At 41.5% G+C, this 18,992-nt stretch overlaps 1 protein-coding gene across 1 annotated transcript in view; it reads right to left on the bottom strand.

Moving 5' to 3' along the window:
• LOC103774752 (polypeptide N-acetylgalactosaminyltransferase 10) overlaps positions 1 to 18,693 on the bottom strand; it is a gene marked incomplete at its 5' end in the record, with an annotated part of 40,017 nt that extends 21,324 nt beyond the window's left edge. The window contains 3 exons of the mRNA XM_008942177.1: positions 13,375 to 13,541; positions 17,605 to 17,743; positions 18,591 to 18,693. Coding sequence (XP_008940425.1) covers positions 13,375 to 13,541; positions 17,605 to 17,743; positions 18,591 to 18,693 — 409 coding nt within the window. The remainder of the gene's footprint in view (positions 1 to 13,374; positions 13,542 to 17,604; positions 17,744 to 18,590) is intronic.
• Positions 18,694 to 18,992: the final 299 nt, after the last annotated feature.

The following is an 18,992-nucleotide window of genomic DNA, read 5'->3' as shown; positions in this document are numbered from 1 at the left end:
CCTGCTGAAGGGCACAGAAGGAGAGGAGTGGAGGAGGGGCAGAATTCCCTTTTAAACAGAGGGGGCTGGTTTCCCTTCCTCCAAGTTTATTTTGGCTACTTTGTAACCACCAAAATCTAGAGTGCAACTGTTGATCTGCCATTTGTTTACAGGTTATCTCATCCTCCCATCCCTACCCTCCCACATGCAGACGTGCTTATTTAACGTTACAAATGAATCCATTCATCTTTACTTAGATACTTGGCCCTAACACGCTGTTTAACAATTTAAGAATGAATTATATTTCTTCCTGAATCCATCACAACGTGCAAGCCAGGCCTCCCTGAAACAGAAAGCTCTACATCATGGAAATGAACTTCTCTCCCTGTTTCGGTACAGATGAGTAATCCTTTTAAATAGCAAAGTGTGCTGTTATCCAAACAGGCAGCCCTGACACTAGTTTCAATTTTTTTTTTCAGTGTTTTCACACTCTGATCACTGAAGTTGGTCGGGAGGATAACAAACTGATCTAATAAATTGTACTATGAACACCAGTCCCAATAATAGCAAAGTGATTATGCTGATCACAGCTTTCCAAGCTAAATCTTCTTACAACCAAAGAACAAAAGGCCGGGAAGGGAGAAAATTAATATCTGTTGCTTCACTCATTGCAATTCCGTGGTAGGCTCTTAAAGGGGAGGTTTCTACTGCCCATTCTGCACCATTGCAGGTTCTCAGCAAGTTTTTAAAAACAAAAACTGTGGGGGGAAAAAGGGGTTCTGTGCAAGGGACAATTGCTGAAAGCATACCAGCCTACTCGCTAACACAGCAGTCAACACTGTTTAGATTGTAAAGATTAAAAGAGTTTGGTTTCTGGAAATCTTGTTGACTTTGTTCTCTTCCTAAATGTTTTAAAACCAACTTTCCATTTTAGGTAAAGTGCACAAAAGTGGAACCGTGGAGCCTAAGAAATAAGCCAGACTGCAAGTTACTGGGGCAAAAACCATTTTTTGTAAGCCTTTGCTGTGTGCTTTGATAAACTCAAGTGCATAAACCTCTGCTGTCTTGCCTGTATCATCAATTACTTCCTGAATTTTCAAAGGGAACTTTCTTATAGCTTCCTTCAAGCCTAGAGCAGACATCCAAACCCTGCTCAGTTATGGCTTTGAGAGATACTAGTACTGCACGAAGAGACAAAGGTGTAATCTTAAAATGAGAAAATTCACATTTACTAGTATTAGCATATAAATACACCCAGACCCTAGGGAAAGTTTAGCAGGCTGGATTTCCAAGCAGGGAAATACACAGGGAATAATCATTTTAGCTACAGTATAACCTCTTAATCTCCCAGGAAAGTTTCATTTGCAAAGAAGTCTATTTCAACCGTTTCTTCCTGAGGGAATCCAAAAAAATCCATTTACTCATCCTTCCTGCATGTTGCAAGGTTTAAGCCCCTTTTGTTCTGTGTGAGCAGAGAAGCCAAGCTGTGGAGCATGCCTCAGTTCTCAAGCCCTGCATACTGACTCCCTGGTCAACCCACAATATCTGTTTTTCCTCCTGTGCCAAAACCCATCTTTCCTCAGGGGAAACAATCATTCTCATTGGTTTATTCTTCTCCCTTCCCATTCCATTAAATATGTATCAAGATTAAAGCACCCACTTCAGTCTTTGCTCTTCTGTTGACTACATTTGATGAAAAGAGGTGATTTTGTGACTCCTGGTCATCTCCTTGTTGATTGCTTTTAACATCAGAGACTGCTCTGCTGACATACAAACTGGAGAGCTGCAGTTTTTGGCCTTTGTAGCTGCTGAAACAGGAGTGAACTCCTTGCAGCACACTTAATATTCAGCTCAAGTTTGATGTAGCCATGGTGACTAGCAGGAAGGGAATTACTGTCCCAAATACTGCCTTCAACTTGGGGAATCTGTGCCCTCACCTTAAGGCCAAATAAGGGGGCTTATTATCCACTTGTTTAACTAAGGGAATGTCTGCACTCCTGCTCAATGCTAATGCTCTTCTACTAAACTGGTAAACAGTGTATGGGCAGGTGAAAACACTGAAAGCCATTAGGACAAGTCATCATAACAACACCACCATCACTTCCAGCAGTCTGAGGCTAAGAGACACACCACACCTTGGGCTCAGGATCCTGCAAATTTCTACTCCACTTTCCATACCAGAGTTTAAAAATCACAACGGACCAGATTAGTCTTTAATTACCTTTAGTTTACATAATCGAGTGCTTTCTGAGCACTGGTGAGGCAAGCAGGGTTGTGAAAGCACATCAGGGGTTTGCTCATAGGACAGAACAAACCCAACTGCACACAAATCCTGTGCAATCCTCAGGCTTCAGGACAGAGTGGGTATACAGGGATCGAATCAGAAGAAGCTGCTGTCCTGGAGGGGTTAGCTGTGCCTGCTTCTGGTGACCCTCTCAGTAAACAGCCACCAGTGGTAGTGATGTACTGGACAGTATATCACGACATGAACCTAAAGCCTGTGTCTGATAGCAAGACAAAACTTGCCACCATTTGGAGAGATGCAGGCAGATGAAGTGTTAAGACATTTCACGCTGAAACATTCTGAAATATATCAAAGCTGTGAGATTAAAGCCTTAAAAGTCACTGAGTTTTGCTCAGGAAAAAAAGAAAAAAAATAAGAAAACCCAACCCCACTCAGTCCTCAGAGATTCAGCTTTGCCTTTATCAGTAGTATTCATGTACAAAGAACTTCCTGGCCTGAAAGTATTTACTCTGTGCAAACCAACAAAAAAGGAAAGATTTCAGAAAAAGCACAAGAATTAAGAGAAATTTCTACTCTGGGCTTTTGTCTTGTTAGAGAATATGACATCAGGTCCAAGATGTGACCCACTTGAAAGCTGCTTTGCTTTGGTAGGAATGCATCCCTTTGGAGTCCAAAGGCTTTGATCTCCAAGTGTCTAAGTGAGGAGGAACAACTATGAAGCCTAAAATTAATAGCACAGACCCACAAAATTTTTGCTTTGGGGTTATAATCAAATGAAATACTAGAAAACTAACTGATAATCCTTAATTCCTACAGTAATGCTCATCTGTTAATAATTGTGAATGACAAAGCAAAAATCTGTTTGTCTTGTAGTCTGTGTCAGAGAACAGAAACCAAACTATTTGGCAAATGAAAAAATTACTAGTACAGCTGCTGCAGGAAAAATACAGACACATTTGACTTGTAGTAACAAACTGGTTTGTCAGAAACATATTTTACAAACACACACTTTACTCGTCTTCAAGACTTCTTTCCCATCAGTTCCCAGTGATCTTGTTTACTTTATTGGCAAGAAATGCAACTATCACAATAAGTCAGTGACATCTGCCAGAAAGGTCAGTAAATCTATTAAATCCTGAAGCACAAATCCAGGACTGTTCACAGTTGTACTGATAGCAAAACTAAACCCTTTCACAGGCAATATTGTTCTCAGCTGACACTTTCATTTTAGTTGGATGACAGAGGGGAAAGGATAGTACTGGTAGTGGAAGGTACCCTGCTTTTAAATCTTGAGCCTTGGCTTCCACCATCCAGCCTGGTAAACCACTGTGTTCCACTGAGACATCAGTGTGTACTTAGCTCACAGGTAACAGTCAACAGTGGTCCCTGGGATATTTATGAAGAGATCCTATGGTGAAAGAATCAGTGTGGAATTTCTTTAGTAAGAAAATATCACTGCAACTAAAACTACATGGAAAAGGAATGTGGTTCAGACTATCTACTTTTATTTTTAAATTGCAGCGGCATTACCTTCCAATTTTCTTGAAGTGAAGAAGATTCCACCTTTATCAAAGTCACTCTGTAGGAACAGCTGCTTTGTCAATACCACCCAAAATGCATGCTTAAATAGCAGGAGCTATGATTACCAATAATAAGACACCATATATGAGTAGTGGCAGAGGGTGTTTGAATCACATTTCTAATTAACTTCTATAGAGAAGAAGCTATAAAGCATTAAAAGTGCTGATTTGCACTGCAGCTGGCAGATATCTAGAGTTTTGACTTGTAGCAAATGAGGACATGTACTTCAAGGTGAGGAGAACAAACTTAAAGCTGTTTTCCTGCAGAACTCCACTAATAGAAGCTACATGCATAGTGTTTCTTAGTAGCTAGCAGCACAGTTAGATTTATTTAATGAGATGTAATGAAAACTCTGCTCCTCAATTTTTTTTTTTAAACTTTAGTTTGCCAGACATCCTTCACTGCACAACAATTAGCTGAGAAAGAGGTCATAGTAAACTGGACCTTTTAAAGCCACCTCATCTCCTTTCTAGAAGAATCCTTCACCTGTAGCAACTGAACTTAAAGTAATAAATACAAGATGATGAAAAGTAAACTGGTTAGTTAATTTAGACTGTCACAAAAAAAGCTGAAGTAAACAACTACAATGGGCCCTCAGGTCCCTTAAAACAGCAGAGAATATATTTTTAATGCTCTCCAGCTATTGCCTAATGAACAATGCAAGATTTAGATATCCTTTATGAAGGGTATACACAAGTACAGAAATAGTGCTTATAGACACATTGAAAATGAAGACTCAGAAAAGGAAAACAAAATCAAACCTCACCCACATCTCTCTACAGACCCAAAGCGAGCTCTGTCACTAACAGTTGTCTGAAGTATCACCAGAAATGGTGATACTTCAGAAATGGAGAACAAATTACTCTTTTCATAAACCAAATCAGACATCTGCAGCAGGTTTTATTTCATTGCTTCACTCCATTTGGTGCTCACTACCAACCAGAGCATTGGTGAGGTCACAGATTCAGTCCTACACCAGTATAAATGCTCTGCTGTGCTACCTGTAAGTCACACTAGGGTCTAGGCAGCAAACATGAAATGTTTGTCACAACCCCTGAAATGAGGCTGAAGCTTATTTTACTGTGTGGTATCTGTGCCACTACCAGAAGCAGTGACATTCACCAACGAAAAGTCACCTTCCACACAGAAAATCTGACATCAGCACTGGCTTCCCTCAGGAGCATTTTTACAGGGAAATTCTTACAATTTGACCATAGCCTGAGAACTGCTCCCTCTGACCTTATGCACTGGGTAGTGTTATACCACCAGACAAATAACAAGGCCAGAAAACTGAGCATCATCAAAAGCCTGAGACTTCATGACATAATGTTATCAAAATCAGTTTGTTTCACAAGGGAGACTTCCATTCTAATGAAAATAAGGAGTACATTTGTTTTCACAGACTTCCAAGTCTTTCCACCTAGAGGAACCATCCTTCTCCCACTTAGCCAAAGAGAGATCTCGCCGACAGCTACTTGAAAGCTATGAGTCTAAACAGACCTGAGATGGTCTGAAATGAATTCGAGCAGTAAGGAAATAAACCCTTTATTCTGTGACTTAGCTTACATAAAGAATAAAAATATTCTTTTTATCCATTGTTTGAGACAATGGTTACCACAACATCTACAAGAGACCTTGAAAGCAATGTTAAGAAAGGGTTGTGGAAAAGCATGGCTGCCTAAGAAAAGATTGGCTTTATCTTTTTTTTTTTTTTTTAAATACATTAAGGTAAAAAGCTGTGAAAGAAAAATTCGGTAAGAAAGACTGTCACCACTTTGTCCTAAGCACAGTCACTCCATATTCAGAGATGTAGTAACCAGATGCACTTTAGTGCATTTAAGAGGAAAAAAAAAAGACTTTTACAATGCATGTGCCTAAAGATGAAAAGATAATCTCTTTAGCGGCATAAATCCTTTAGTGTTCCATTTAAAGATCAAAAAGAATTCAAGTATTAAACCTCTTTTCTATTTCAGATACTAAGAACAAGATTTCATTCAATTAAGGCCTGGCAGATGTGGTTAATGGAACAGAGCTGTGTTTGCTATGTACCTGGTGCTGCACCAAACGACACATCAGTCACCCCTTGCCTTCTCCCTTCAGTACACTGCTTAGTGACTTCTGCCCACCAGACCAAATGACACTGCACGTGGTTCAGCCAAGCAGCCTCACCCACATTTGTTTTTCCATTCAGATTATCCCACATGGCTGCCTCCAGAATTACTCGCACCGCTGTATAAAGAGAGATTTAAAAAGTCACAGGGATTTATCTTTAAAGGGGGAAAGGGAGATTTGGCTGTGGCTCCCTCTGAGTCTTGGTGAATGGACGGGCTCGGACTCCCCTGCCAGGAGACCAAGTGAGCTACGGGACAGCATGGAGACAGCACGAGCAAGCAAAGCAAGGGGAACTGACTGGCCCTACAGGAGCGGAGGGCAGACAAAGAAGGAAATGTTGGTCAGAACCAAAGGCTGAGATGACACTGCCTGGGGAAAGCACTCCTTGGGCTCCTTTATTAAAAGGCCTGAAAGCCTCTTGCTACCTATCAAAGAGAAGCAGTGGCCACAGGCCAGAGTCTGGGCTCATAATGCTTGTCTCCCAGACATCAAAAAGCAGCTCTAATTCTTATTGCACAGACTCCTACTGATAACACACAACCTAGAAAAAAGTGAGTAAAAGTGGAGGAAGAATAAGAAAAAATTAAAAATGGTTGACCAGATAAATATTTTCAGGACTCCTAAATACATATAATTTTAATGAATTAAAATAAAGCTCAAGGAACATAGTCTTGGAAGAAGGATGAAGCTGAAATCTGGAACCTCCCTAATGACCTCCCCAATGGAAAATGAGATCCCATACACCTTGGCAATAACAAAATTTTCTCCTTGAAATCAACTCCAGCCAAGTACACATGCCTCTTGGATCCCCACACCCTAAAATATACCATGTTTAATCTGAAAGTCAGAAGGGTTGACTTTGCAAGTGTCATTGTCATACCGGGTTAAATCCATTCACATATTTCAGCTGGAACTGTTACTGCCTCCCAGCCACAGGTTTGGATTTTGAGTGGTGACTGCGAGAAGGATGTGAAGCCCCCCCACACTGCCACTGTGGGGGCACACAGCGCCCTAAGGCAGACAGCCCAGCTGCATTAACACTTCCAGAGCAACCCTGATGTCTGGAGACTGCAGGATCTTCACTCCCACATTCAGCTCCATTCCTGCATCAAGCTGGTGCTTTGCATCCAAGGCATGCTCTAGAGATGAGCGATGCTGCGGCTCTCATTCTTCAACAAGGGACAAGGCTTGTTCTAAAACACTGTCATTTACATAAAAGTTGTCTTAAAATGAGTAAGAACAGGCTGTCAGTCAATATGCAAATAACTGAATATTGAAACGTGACTTTTATATGAAATTTAAGCACCTAGCTGCGATTACTGATTTCCATCAAGCTAAGTCATAAAATAAGATGCCCAAAGTCCTTCTGAACACCTGTGTAGTGTGTACATTTTCCTCACTGAGCACAGTTAGCCCCAAGTATGCAGCAAGATGTTTCCTTTAAACGACATTTGGCAATTAAGTCCCAGCTTTCTAGCACACAGTAAGTTTACAATGTCTTGAATAATTTAAAATTTTCAATTGCTGCAAAGGGTGAAAAGTTAAAAACCCTACCATGTTTTACATTAAAGGGAGGGAGGAAAAATACATGATGCCAGTTTCTTCCAGAGAAACACTGAAATGCAAAAAATCAGTTTAAGTTTTAGAGGTACCAGTATTCCCTAGATAGTTACACCTTTTGGTGACTCAACAAGGGAACCAGGGCATCAGGATGCTTGTGCAGCCTATTTTGTTAGGTCTACATTTGTATTCCCTGATTTTTAAGTTTTTCTTACCTATAAAAGGCATCTTGAGTTTCAACATGGCCTCTCCCTAACATCCTCACGGATGACCCGATGAAACCTGGGCTAGATGAGCAGACAGTGAGGTGGACAGAAAACCAGCTGAGATCTAAGGGTTATAATCAGCAGCACAAAGCTGAGCTGGAGGCCTGGACTGCCACGAGCTGTGCACCCCAGGGGCCAATATCAAGGTTAATTAATACAACTGCACATCTTCATTCAAGACCTGGATGATGTGACTCAGTGCACCCTCAGAAGGGTGAGGCATACCTGAGAGGCATGGCTGATGTACCACCAGGAGGGGCTTTGACAGGCAAAAGAAATGGGCCAACAGGAACCTCATGAAGATCAACCAAAGGAAATGCAAATTCCTGCACGTGGGTAAGAGTAACCCCATGCACCAGTCCTGACTGGGAACCCAGCAGCTGGCAAAGAGCTTTGCAGAAAAGGACCCGGGAGTCCTTGGACACAAACTGGAGTACAGAAAACACTGCTTAAACTTTTTTTTTTTTTAAAGTAACTGTAAGAGTGACTGAGCAGCAGAACAGGTTCCCCAGAGACATTACAGAATCTCCATCCCTGAAGACTTTAAAAACTTGAGTGAATAAGATCTCTCAAAACCTGCTGTAGATGAGCAGAGGAGCTGATTTAGATGATACATTCTGTATGTGTTCCAGTCCAGCCTCCACCTCAAAGACATCTCTTCTCCAAAACAGACAGGAGAGGGGAGTTTGACTTCTGCCTTTCACTCAGTAGCAGTACATACTTAATGGCCCACTGCTGTACAGAGCTACCAAATATCAGGCAAAACGTAAAGAACATTTAGACAAGCATCTTGCAAAGAGAAAATGTGCCATCCTCTGCCCTCTCTTCTTTCAGCTTAAGGCTGTTCATTTATCTAACAGGAGACGAGGACAGCTTTACGTTTGTTCACACAAACTTAGAGAGCTTATACAGCTGAGGTGTCCACAGACTGAAAGAATTAGAGGGAGGCCAACAATCCCTTTTGTATAAGGCAGACACTAGGGATGAACAGCTCGATTTCTCACAACCACAGCTAGATTCAGCTTGTAGGTCTAGGGACTGAAGCAGACCCTGAAGGATCATGAACTGTGTGTCTGTTATTTGTTGCCTGCTATCTATAATAAAATGCCTCTGGAGCCAATACAGGACCCTGCAGTGTCACAAACTGACCTGCATTTCAACTTCTCTTCCCCTCCTCCCATTTCTATGATATAATGCAACCCACTTACCACTCAGCAGCATTCTAATTAAATAATCAAAAGCAAACAAATCTCACATCTGACAGTCCCCAGGAGAAGACTGATATACATGAAAAAAGCATTTTAGTTTACCAAGGGCCATTCTGGTAACAACAAGCTCAGAGGGATATAATTAGTACTCTGCAAGCCAGCATATGAAAAGGCTTAATTTAACTGAGATTAGAACTAAAGAATAGCTATAGAAATTAAAAGTGAAGCCACAAATCCACACAGGACTGCCACAGCTAAGCGTTTTTATGATGAGAAATTTTGAAGTTGTAATTGATATGTACTGCATCTTGATTTCAGCTTACCCAGAAGGGCAGGTGTTATTTTGGACCACCTTGAAATAGATGAGGAGGTCAGCCTGAGGGTCTTCAGCAGTGCTCAGCAGCATGCAGGGAGAGGCACGCACCACTAGGTAAGTTAATTCTTACTCTCCAAGTCTGCTGAACAGGCACCTCCCTCTTCAATATAACCTATGTTCTTCTGCACATTAAATCCCTATGATTGTTGTGAAATGCTTATGGTCAGCAGAAGAAAGTCCTTATAGTGCAGACATTCCAACTAATTTTGGGGGGGAAAAAGCACAAGCTATTTAGTCCTACTGGGAATGTCACACTGATACTAGAGACTGCTATTAACGAAAGTAGAAAATAGTCCCTCAGTATTTCCTCTGCTATGACCAATGGCACATGCTGAAAAACAAGGGGTTTTTAAGTTAACTCAACCCAACAAGGGAATCCCCACACGTGTCACCAAATGCAGCTGCTGGAAGTGACATCATGGACCACAGCTCAAGGTAAACTGGATGCTACCACTGTACTGGCAGCAGACTGATCCCACTGACAGCCGTTCCCAGAGCACTGTGGCTGATGTGGAATGCAGCACTAAATCTGTCTGAAGTAAGGATGGATTTTGTTCATTTGCATCATACTACAGGCATGCAAAAAATAAAAAAAAAAAAAGAATAAAAGACAGCAAGATTTCGATTTTTCAAATACAAAGCAAAGGAAACATTTCAAAACCAGGACTCGTAGAGCTATTGCTGCTTGCTGTTAAGACTGGCTGTCATCAGGACAGCCTTTTTGGGTTGAAAAATGTTTATTGGTAAAGGTCAACAGAATTGTCTCTATCAAACAAATTAAGAAATAAAAGGCTGTTGACACTTTGAGATGATGATTCATCTGTCCAAAAGCTCCAATAGGGCAAAGCAACACAGCTCTCAGGTATGCTGTAGACCACAGCAGCCACCAATTCACCCAGAAATCAGTCTTCACTCTCCTATCACTTTGTTAGCCAACTTCTCAGCCCTCTTCGTAGTGACACCAAAAATTTCTTACTCCCAAGCTTAAGAACAGATGAAAAACATATGGAAGTAACATCTGCCAGAAAAAAACACACTGATGTGTGCAGCAGCCAGGTTTCCATACTCTATTATTAGCAGTCCTCTGTTCTTCATGTGAAGCAAAGGTTCTCCCTGTGTGAGACAGAGCAGAGCAGAAGCAGGGCATGGTGCAGGCAGAGCCTGGAGGGCAGCTCAGCAGAGCCCAGCACGTTTCACCCCGACACAGGTCGGTACACAGGAAATGCCAGCAAGAGGGACAGAGCCTCCTTGCCAGGGAAAGCCACCTTCTTGAAGGTTAGTCTTTTTAAAGAGTTATTAAAGTGCTAAAGGTCTCTTTAGACAACCCTCAAGTGACAGGCCATCATGAGGCACAGCAGAGCATGTCTGATATTTTATCTTGTCAAGGTAACCTCTCCATAAAAAAAATAATAGATTTTTATTGAGTGATTATCCTTTTTATCTTTTGCTTTTCACTGGAGTTTATGATGACTGTTTACTGATGTTTTTGGGGAAGAAGCTGACATTCAGTGTTCATACTATGCCTCTCTGATCTCAGTGTGACCTCACTATCGCTACATCCAACAGTGATTCTGTAATTTTAGAAGAAAGATGCTGTTATGAATTTGTGGGACTAGCATTTGAAAGACAAGCACAGCATTCCACCCAGCAGACAATCCAGAGGACCAACCATTTATGATTTCAGAGCAAATCTAAAAATCTTTCCTCATTCTTTTTACTGCTCACTGGTGATGAGCATCAGCCTGGACACAGGGTTTTCATCACCCCCTCTATTTAATAAAGAGAAACAGATAACCAGAGCAGGGGCTTAATGAAGAATCCAAGAATGTGTCCTCCTTAAACACATGTGAAGTAAAAGTTTTCCTAGAGCCTCTGCTCCTTCATGCAGTTCAGTATTATGATCAATTTTCAGGTACTGCACTGAACTGTTTGTTGTTGGTTTTGCTTGTTTTTCATTTGTTTGTTTTTAAATACACACAATTAATAAATTAAAACCAGAAATTTGTAACCAGCAGCCTTTCAAGTCAAGATCATTTAAGCCTCCTGAAGACTAAGGAACTGTTTCAACCCAGAGAGGGCTGTGGAAGCCAAACCCAGGGTGGTTAAGGAAGAGTGCTGACTGCTGGAAAAGGAGCAGCAGCCAGCAGGAAATGCTACAGTGCAGATACAGAACTGACAGCAGCAAAGGAAAAATGTTACATCCTAACCAGTAATTGTCCCAACACACATAGATCAACTGAGCCAGCAGGAAAACACTGGTTAAAAAAATTAAGGGTTTTTATTAGCACTTTCTTTGCCTGTGTGTCGTTCTTGTGTGTTCCCTTGACAATTTAGCTCGCTGTCCAACATCAGTATTTTATATCTCTCTATAAATAGATGCTGCACACAAGTTAATCTCCCCTACTTCTTGCAACCTTTGTATGAAAGATGGATGACTGTAGGAGAAGAGCTTGCATGTTATCAGAGGCAGGTGGAACAGAGCAAGAAGCAAACTGGACAAACAGCACGTGTAGAGACTGATGAGGAGCAGGGGTGGGAGAGCCACAGGTACTCTCTTTTGCCTGGTCAGAAGGGCACAACTAGAGAACAAGGAAAGTACATCCACAGGAAACCAGACTCCATGACTTCCACTTCTCTCAAAAGAAACTTGTTTGTACAATTCAGTTGTGGTTACAGCATGACCTTGTCTAATTTGCTTCTACACTGAGTAGCAATAAAGAGATCTTGTTAGGAGGGTGTTTTTTTTTTTCTCCCCAGCTTAGTCTGAAAATCCTCTAAGTAAATACTTTTTTCATATAATATTGATTTGTTCAAACCAGCACACCTTGCTTGCAAAGTAATTAGAGGTGTGCTTTGGAAAACACTATAGCTGTTGGGTAGGGCTTACTTGAAAGTCAGTATAGGTCAGAACACTAAATACTTGCAAGCTAATGTCCAAGCTCATTTTAGGAGCTGCCTACATGTCAGATTTTTGAAGGTGTATCCTTCACTATTTGTGTAGAGGTCTTTTCCCCTAGTTGAGTAATTTCAGTGGCAGGACTCTTGAACCTGGCAGCTCACAAAGCTAAATAGTCTTAGTAATTTTAAGGGAGAAAATGGAGTTGCTAGATCTGATCATAACCCCTTAAAGTCACTGTACCCTCTTCAGCACAGGAGAACACTAGCTACTTTAGAGGACTTCCCAGGGGATCTTCCTGCTTATGCAATGTCTGTTTGACAGAGGCATTCATTCCTCCTTCACTTTACTGCCTTTTCCACCACAGCAAGGGCGCAAGCTACAAAATGTAAAGTCCAGCTTAATTTATATCAAGTAGCACTTGAACAGTTCAGAGAATGCTGATCCCATGACTTTCCGCTACTGACCAAGTAAATTCACCAACTACACCTACACACTGCTGCTGCAACTACACGTGGTTGTTCCATTTGTGGTGATGTGTTATGCCAGTGACTACAAATCTTTGCATGTAGCACTTAAGCCCAATCCAGAACGACTACCCTAGCAATGCAGTACAATGGAGTGTAGTTGCAAACAAGTCAGAAAGCGAGAGCAGTCAAAGTTTTGGATGTTGCAAATGTACTTTCCAGAAGCACTAAATTCAGCAGAAAAGCAAGCCAAATCAGTCTGAGGTGGAAAACTTTTATAAAAGCTTCTTCTACCATTTTATGTATCTAGAAAAAAAAAACTAGTCCTGTAGAGTGAGCTATTCCCTCTCTTTTTTTTTGGTGCATATTCCAGGCATCAAACATTTAACCCAGGGCTTAAATGTTAATGGCTACATAGGCTCTTAGCAGAATATTAAACCACCTTCCCTGTATATTCACCTTGTCCAAACCTCAGGACAGCCCACGCCAACAGTAGCTAAACCAGCACAAACTGAATATGAATATTTTTGCTAGACTTATGGCCTTCCAAACACACCAGAGCAAGGTTTGCCTGAGCTCTGCTGTTGGCAGGTAAAAAATCTCAAGTCATTACACACATTTGCGAGCTCATTGATCCCTTAGGCAGGTAAAGCTGGTGGAGGTATTATACACAAGTGAGCATACCTCTGTCACTGAAGTCATCCACCAGCACTATCTCTGCGACCAGCTCGGGCGGGGAGCGGTGGAGGACGCTGTGCACGGTGCGGAGCAGGGAGGACCAGCCCTCGTTGTGGAAGGGAATGATCACGCTGGTGTTCGGCAGCTTCTCCAGGTACAGCTTACTCTTGCAGCTGGACAGACAGAGCAAGTCAAAAGACAGTGCCAAAAACCACCACACTGCCATATTAATTACCATCAGGTAACTTATTCTTTACTCCTCAAACCGATGCAAAGTGCCAGAAAAAAACCCACTAACTTTCAGGCCTTATCAAGTCAGCATTGGCCTGATCTAGTCTAGCTAGCGAAAAAAAATTCTGTATGAAGTGGGGACTGTTAACATCAGTGACACTTAGCAACACAAAGTCAGAGGGATATAACAGGTGCTGAAGCTGCATCAAGAAGTGAAATTATCCCATAAGATGGAAGCCTCTAAAATACTTGTTTTCCCTGTCATTATATCTCAAAGATCACTAGGAAGAGAAATTTCTACAAAGTTGTTTCAGGAGTTGAACGTCTCTCTTCCAGGCATTATCGGTACATTGCTTTAACTCACTTATTCTCAGTTTTCAGAGAAGCAAATCACTCTAATCATATGTGTAACTGTCATCCAAACTTTTTAAACAAAATGTGCAGCAAGTACTGATTTTGTGTGATAGCACCTTCCCTTAATGGTCTCAGAAGTTCGAGACATTGCAAACAATACACAGAAGATACAGGATAATTGCATAGTCAGAACTGCTCAATAAAGAAACCCACCTCTCTCAGTGACAGATAACTTCCCACCACTATCAAAGGCTTTCTTTGCCATGCTGGACAATTATCCAATCCTGCTTTTCCTAAACAATCAATCCTGTCTTCCCCACTTTTCAGCAGGTCTAGTTTGACACCTGGAATCAGTTCTGCAGACAAAAGTGAAGGCAGCTGGGCTTTGAACACGAAGCATTGTGCAAGTTAGATAAAGCTGGACAGTTAGGGCTGCAGAGACCCCATATGGACCCCTTGAATTTGGGATTATTTCCAAACAGCACTAATGTTCTTAATTCTGAAATAGGGGTAGTGCTCTCTTGCCTTGTTGGGAGGTGTTTTCAAGATAGCTTCATGAAGAAAACTCAAACTGCAGCAGTATTTTCCTGCAGGTGTGGCCCAAAGTGGAGCTTGAACCCTGCTAAACATTTAAGGCCATACAGTGAACAATTATAGTTAAAAAATACCCAGTTTCTGTTCACTAGGGACAAAATCTTATAGCATTCTTAAAACCCCACAAGTCCAGTACAAAAGAGAAATGGCTACTTGAACAGAGGTTTTTAAAATGTATTATGATGAGATTGCCAGCAGGGCAGGCTGCCCTCTCTCCCACTCTGCTCCTGCCTTGCCCCTCCTGCACAGCCTGCACCAGAGCTGATTTGCAGACCCTCTCCTGCCAGGCTCTCTGAGGCTTTCACTAGGTGCCCAACACGGGGCGTGCACACCGTGGGTCCCTCCCTGCTCCCCGGAAGGGCGGATGGGAACAAAGGCAGCCCTGGCAGTGGCGGCTTCTTGCTGGTACCTTTCCCAGGGAATGGAGAAGGATGCACCTATGTTATACAAGCTCAATAAATCTGTGGTTACAGGAAGTTACTCTGGTGCCTGTGTGAAAGGACAGTAGCTTATTCTGGGTCTAATGAATTGTTTTGGGGTGCTGCCAAGAGCTTGCAGGCTATAGCTGCAATGCACAGATGCAAAATAAAGCTGTGTGGACTGCTTTCACCCAGCCCTTGGCACTGCAATCTTAACCTTCTGCCGAGACAGCTACCAGCTATAATGCTCATCCAGTATTAAAAAAGAGCCCCAAAATCTCTTCTAACTTTCCTTAAACTGGAATTGTCATTTTCTGACTAACTTTAACAAGTGGGAAACTTTAGATATTAAGTTTAACCATTAAGCACAGAAAGAAATTGTTTCCCTGCAGCTACCACATCTACAATTGTGTTACAAGACCTGCAAAATTAGTATTTAATATTAAAAAAACCCCAGAAGCACTTAAAAGAAATGTTAGCAGGGGAAGACACGATTTTTGAAACAAATAGCTATATGTGTGCACCAGAGAGATCCAGTGCATGCCCTGCCCCAGCCCCTTGGTTCCCAGGATTAACAGAAAGCAGAAGTGACACACTCATTGGTATATAAAGGCCCATACAAACCATCTCAGAAGTGAGCAAACACACTGGCTGCTCCTTTGTCCTTCCCCAGCCAGGCCAGCTGCTGGGGAGAATGCCAACTGTGGCCTCAAGGCTTAGGACGGGACAGATGCTGGTTTTTTCCTCAGTTCACGTTCTCCTTACACTCTCTGCTGTCTGCAGACACAACTCCAAACGACAAAGCCTCTTGTATCTCTTACCGTGTGTCAAAGGCTAGGCAAAGCAAGTGCTCCCTTCTTTCTACAATGCTCTTCATGGACTTATCTCAGACTAACTTCATTATAAATTCCCCTCATCAGCCTCCCAAATAACACAAACCATACCATTCCAAGTATATATTTTCAGTGGGCACAGGGACTGCAACACAGACCCTTGCAGCTGTGAACTCCTTTACAGCAAATCTCCTTTATATATAAACCCCACTTCCTGCCCAGCTAATCCATTACACATACCCTGTTTATCCTCCCCTCAATACCCCCACAATTACACTCACTACACTGGGGGAAAGGATGTGTTAAACAACAAGCAAAGCGGCTGCAGCAGCACCATTAATCACAGCTTAAGTTGTTCCTGACCCAGACACTTGACATTAATTTTAACTGGGGACTGGAGTTGGAAATTTCACATTTAAAAAAAAAAAAAGTTTAAATAGCAGAATTAGCAGGGAGGAGTCAGCATGTTCAGGAAACAGTGGGGAATGGGAGGTAATATATTAAATCCACAGATGAGGAAATACCAGCATTGTCTGATGTCTAAGTTCTCAGAGCCCATGGCAGCCCCCATAAACGGAGGCCAGGCATAATTTAGGTTAGCAAACTCAAGCTGTATTTCCTAAAGCTGAAGTAGAGGCTGATCAACAAGCATCTTCAGTTACCTGATTTATCTCTATGTTTAAACATTTCAGCTGCATGCCTAAAATATTTATGGAGCCATACTCACTACTCTGGTTTATGAGTATATATTGAGAAAGGGTGTCAAGGCAGAGTATTCGATTAGTTTGCTGTGACAGCTGAAGAGGTAATCTCTCAAATGTGTAGCTAACAAATTATAAAACCTGACTTCTGGAAATTATACTTCATGAATAAAGTAGATGTTGAATTCAGAGTCACTAAATGGTGATAAAAATGTCTTTACACAAAGCAAGCTTCCTTTCAAATGTCTAACAATGCTTTCAGATTAAGAATTGCACAAACAGTATTTAAAAAGCTCTCAGCTTCGTACAAACAAGGGTTAAGCCCTAACTGAAGCACTTCTGCTAATGAAAAACTCCTTCTGGCTTGCACAAAATCCAGTTTGACACCATCCTAAGGGAACGAAAAGGGAATGAAAAATAGATGAATTCAAAAGCCAGCATTCAGTTGGAACTAGTTTCTACTCATAAACCCGGATGAGGTTTTCCTTAGGAAGATGTACACAAAACTAATCCATAAATCAGAAGGATTTCTGATAAAACTCTTCATACATAGTTGAGTGGAGCTACTCAAATCTTGTTCTGCTGGAGCATTTCATGCTCATTTCCAGCTAGTGACCAACATAAGAACTGGACAGAAAGGTCAGTGACATCATCACCTGACTATACTTCGAGCATTTCTCAGCTGAGTTGGACACTGACATCAGTTTCCATTACAGCAAGGAGGAGCTCCACCTTGTTATTTGCTAAAAGCTGTTGGCTGTGTCAGTGGGCTCAGGAACTGAACTGTCACGTTGTGAGAGATGAAGGAAGTACTCACTTCTGGGTTAAGTTCAAGACCTCTTCCGTGCAGGGCTGCAAGTTTTTGGTAATTTTAAGTCTTTTGGAATCAAAAGGGGATTTTCCCCCTAGATTTGGTCTCCTCTATTCCCGTTGCAAATACTACACACTGTCCTTTATGACAGTCAGCAGGACCTAGCTGTGAAAGGACTGTATTTGACAAAGTAAGGTACAAGAGTCCATAATAAAAACCAGAGCACATGACTGCAGATGAGGTAATGTAGGGCTGGCAAACTTTCACTCCCAGAATGTAAACTATATACTCACTTGGGATGTCTGATGTCCGGAAGGGAACGATTCAGAGAAATTTTATCACTCACAAAGATATTGAAGCCATTCTCCCTGTATGCCTGGTCCACTCGCTCTGCATCAGTCATTGGGTAAGGTTTTCCCTGTTCTCCATTTCCTAGAGATGGAGAGAAAGTAAACACGCATCATTACTACTAATTGGTGCTTAACTGGCCAGAAACTAATCCTTGTCTCCAGAAAAGAGGAGCCATCTTACAGCCCTTTGAAAACTCCTTCATTAGTTTTGTGGTCTATGTCATGTTTAGCAGTGCATCAGCCATGTTAACAATTTTATTTCATGAGCAGTTTTGCTACAAACCACTCAGCTGTGCAGACAGTAGAAGATAGAAGTCTTCCTGCTAACACGAGAAACAGATGAAGGGGCTATGGTAACTCTGTGGAGGATCTATAGAATGCTTTTTGTTTCACTGCAGGAAGAATACATATGGTCTGAATACCTCAGCACTGTTGCTTTTTTCAGCACAGATGGATATGTATATTTAACAACCTGAGCTCTAGCAGAGAGGAGGTAGAGCCCTTGCAGACACATCAGTGTAAAGCTGTGACATTCAAAATGGGCCCTTTTTAAGCAATGTGAGACAAAATCCAGAACTATGGAATAAAACCTGCATGCATGTTATAATCTAGAATGTTTTCCTTTTGCCCCTCTTCTTCCTTGCTGGACTCTCATTTTTGGGAGAGGTACAGGTACATATTTTTTGGTAAGTTTAAAAAAACCCCAATGTCCTAAAACTACCAAGACCTTACCAGTGTATTTTCAGCTCAAAACTGTTATTGTGGAGTTGAAGCCTTTAACTGGGATTAACACACAATAACTGTAGCATCATGTCAAGAACATCATCTTGACCCTGAAGTAGAGCATGCTGTTCTGCACTCAGCCTACCAAATAAAATCAAATTAAATTACAGTCTGTATTAAAATATTTTAATAGTAATCTTACATACCTACACGCTCAGAGTCTCTCCTTATAGCTTCTTTGTTATGCCAGTCCTTTTTCCTCTGTCCATCACCAAAGTAAGGGTCTTTCTTTTGCCTCACGTATGATGCCTTTTAAATAAAAGATTGAATATATTAAATACACAACATGCATTCCTTAACAGCCTCCCCTTCCTGTAAGAGGCAGTCAAACATCTTCTTTAAGGTAAGGCCATCACAAGCAAGCAGGTTTAGCCTGAAAGAGGTGAGGGAGGAAGCAAGTTTTGCTTGCCTCAGAACAGTATTTTATCTATAGCTATTAAGTGATATTTTTTTTTTCAGGGTACCATCATGTATGCAGACCAGTATTCTTAATCAGGGAACCTATAAAAAACTCTTATTTTAATTTTGAAAACATCCAATTAATCTTA

The sequence above is a fragment of the Merops nubicus genome, unplaced genomic scaffold (assembly GCF_000691845.1).
Source record: "Merops nubicus isolate BGI_N331 unplaced genomic scaffold, ASM69184v1 scaffold9346, whole genome shotgun sequence".
Lineage (NCBI taxonomy): Eukaryota > Metazoa > Chordata > Aves > Coraciiformes > Meropidae > Merops > Merops nubicus.
Note: the sequence above shows the minus strand (reverse complement) of the source record. Positions and strands in the feature narration are given on the sequence as shown.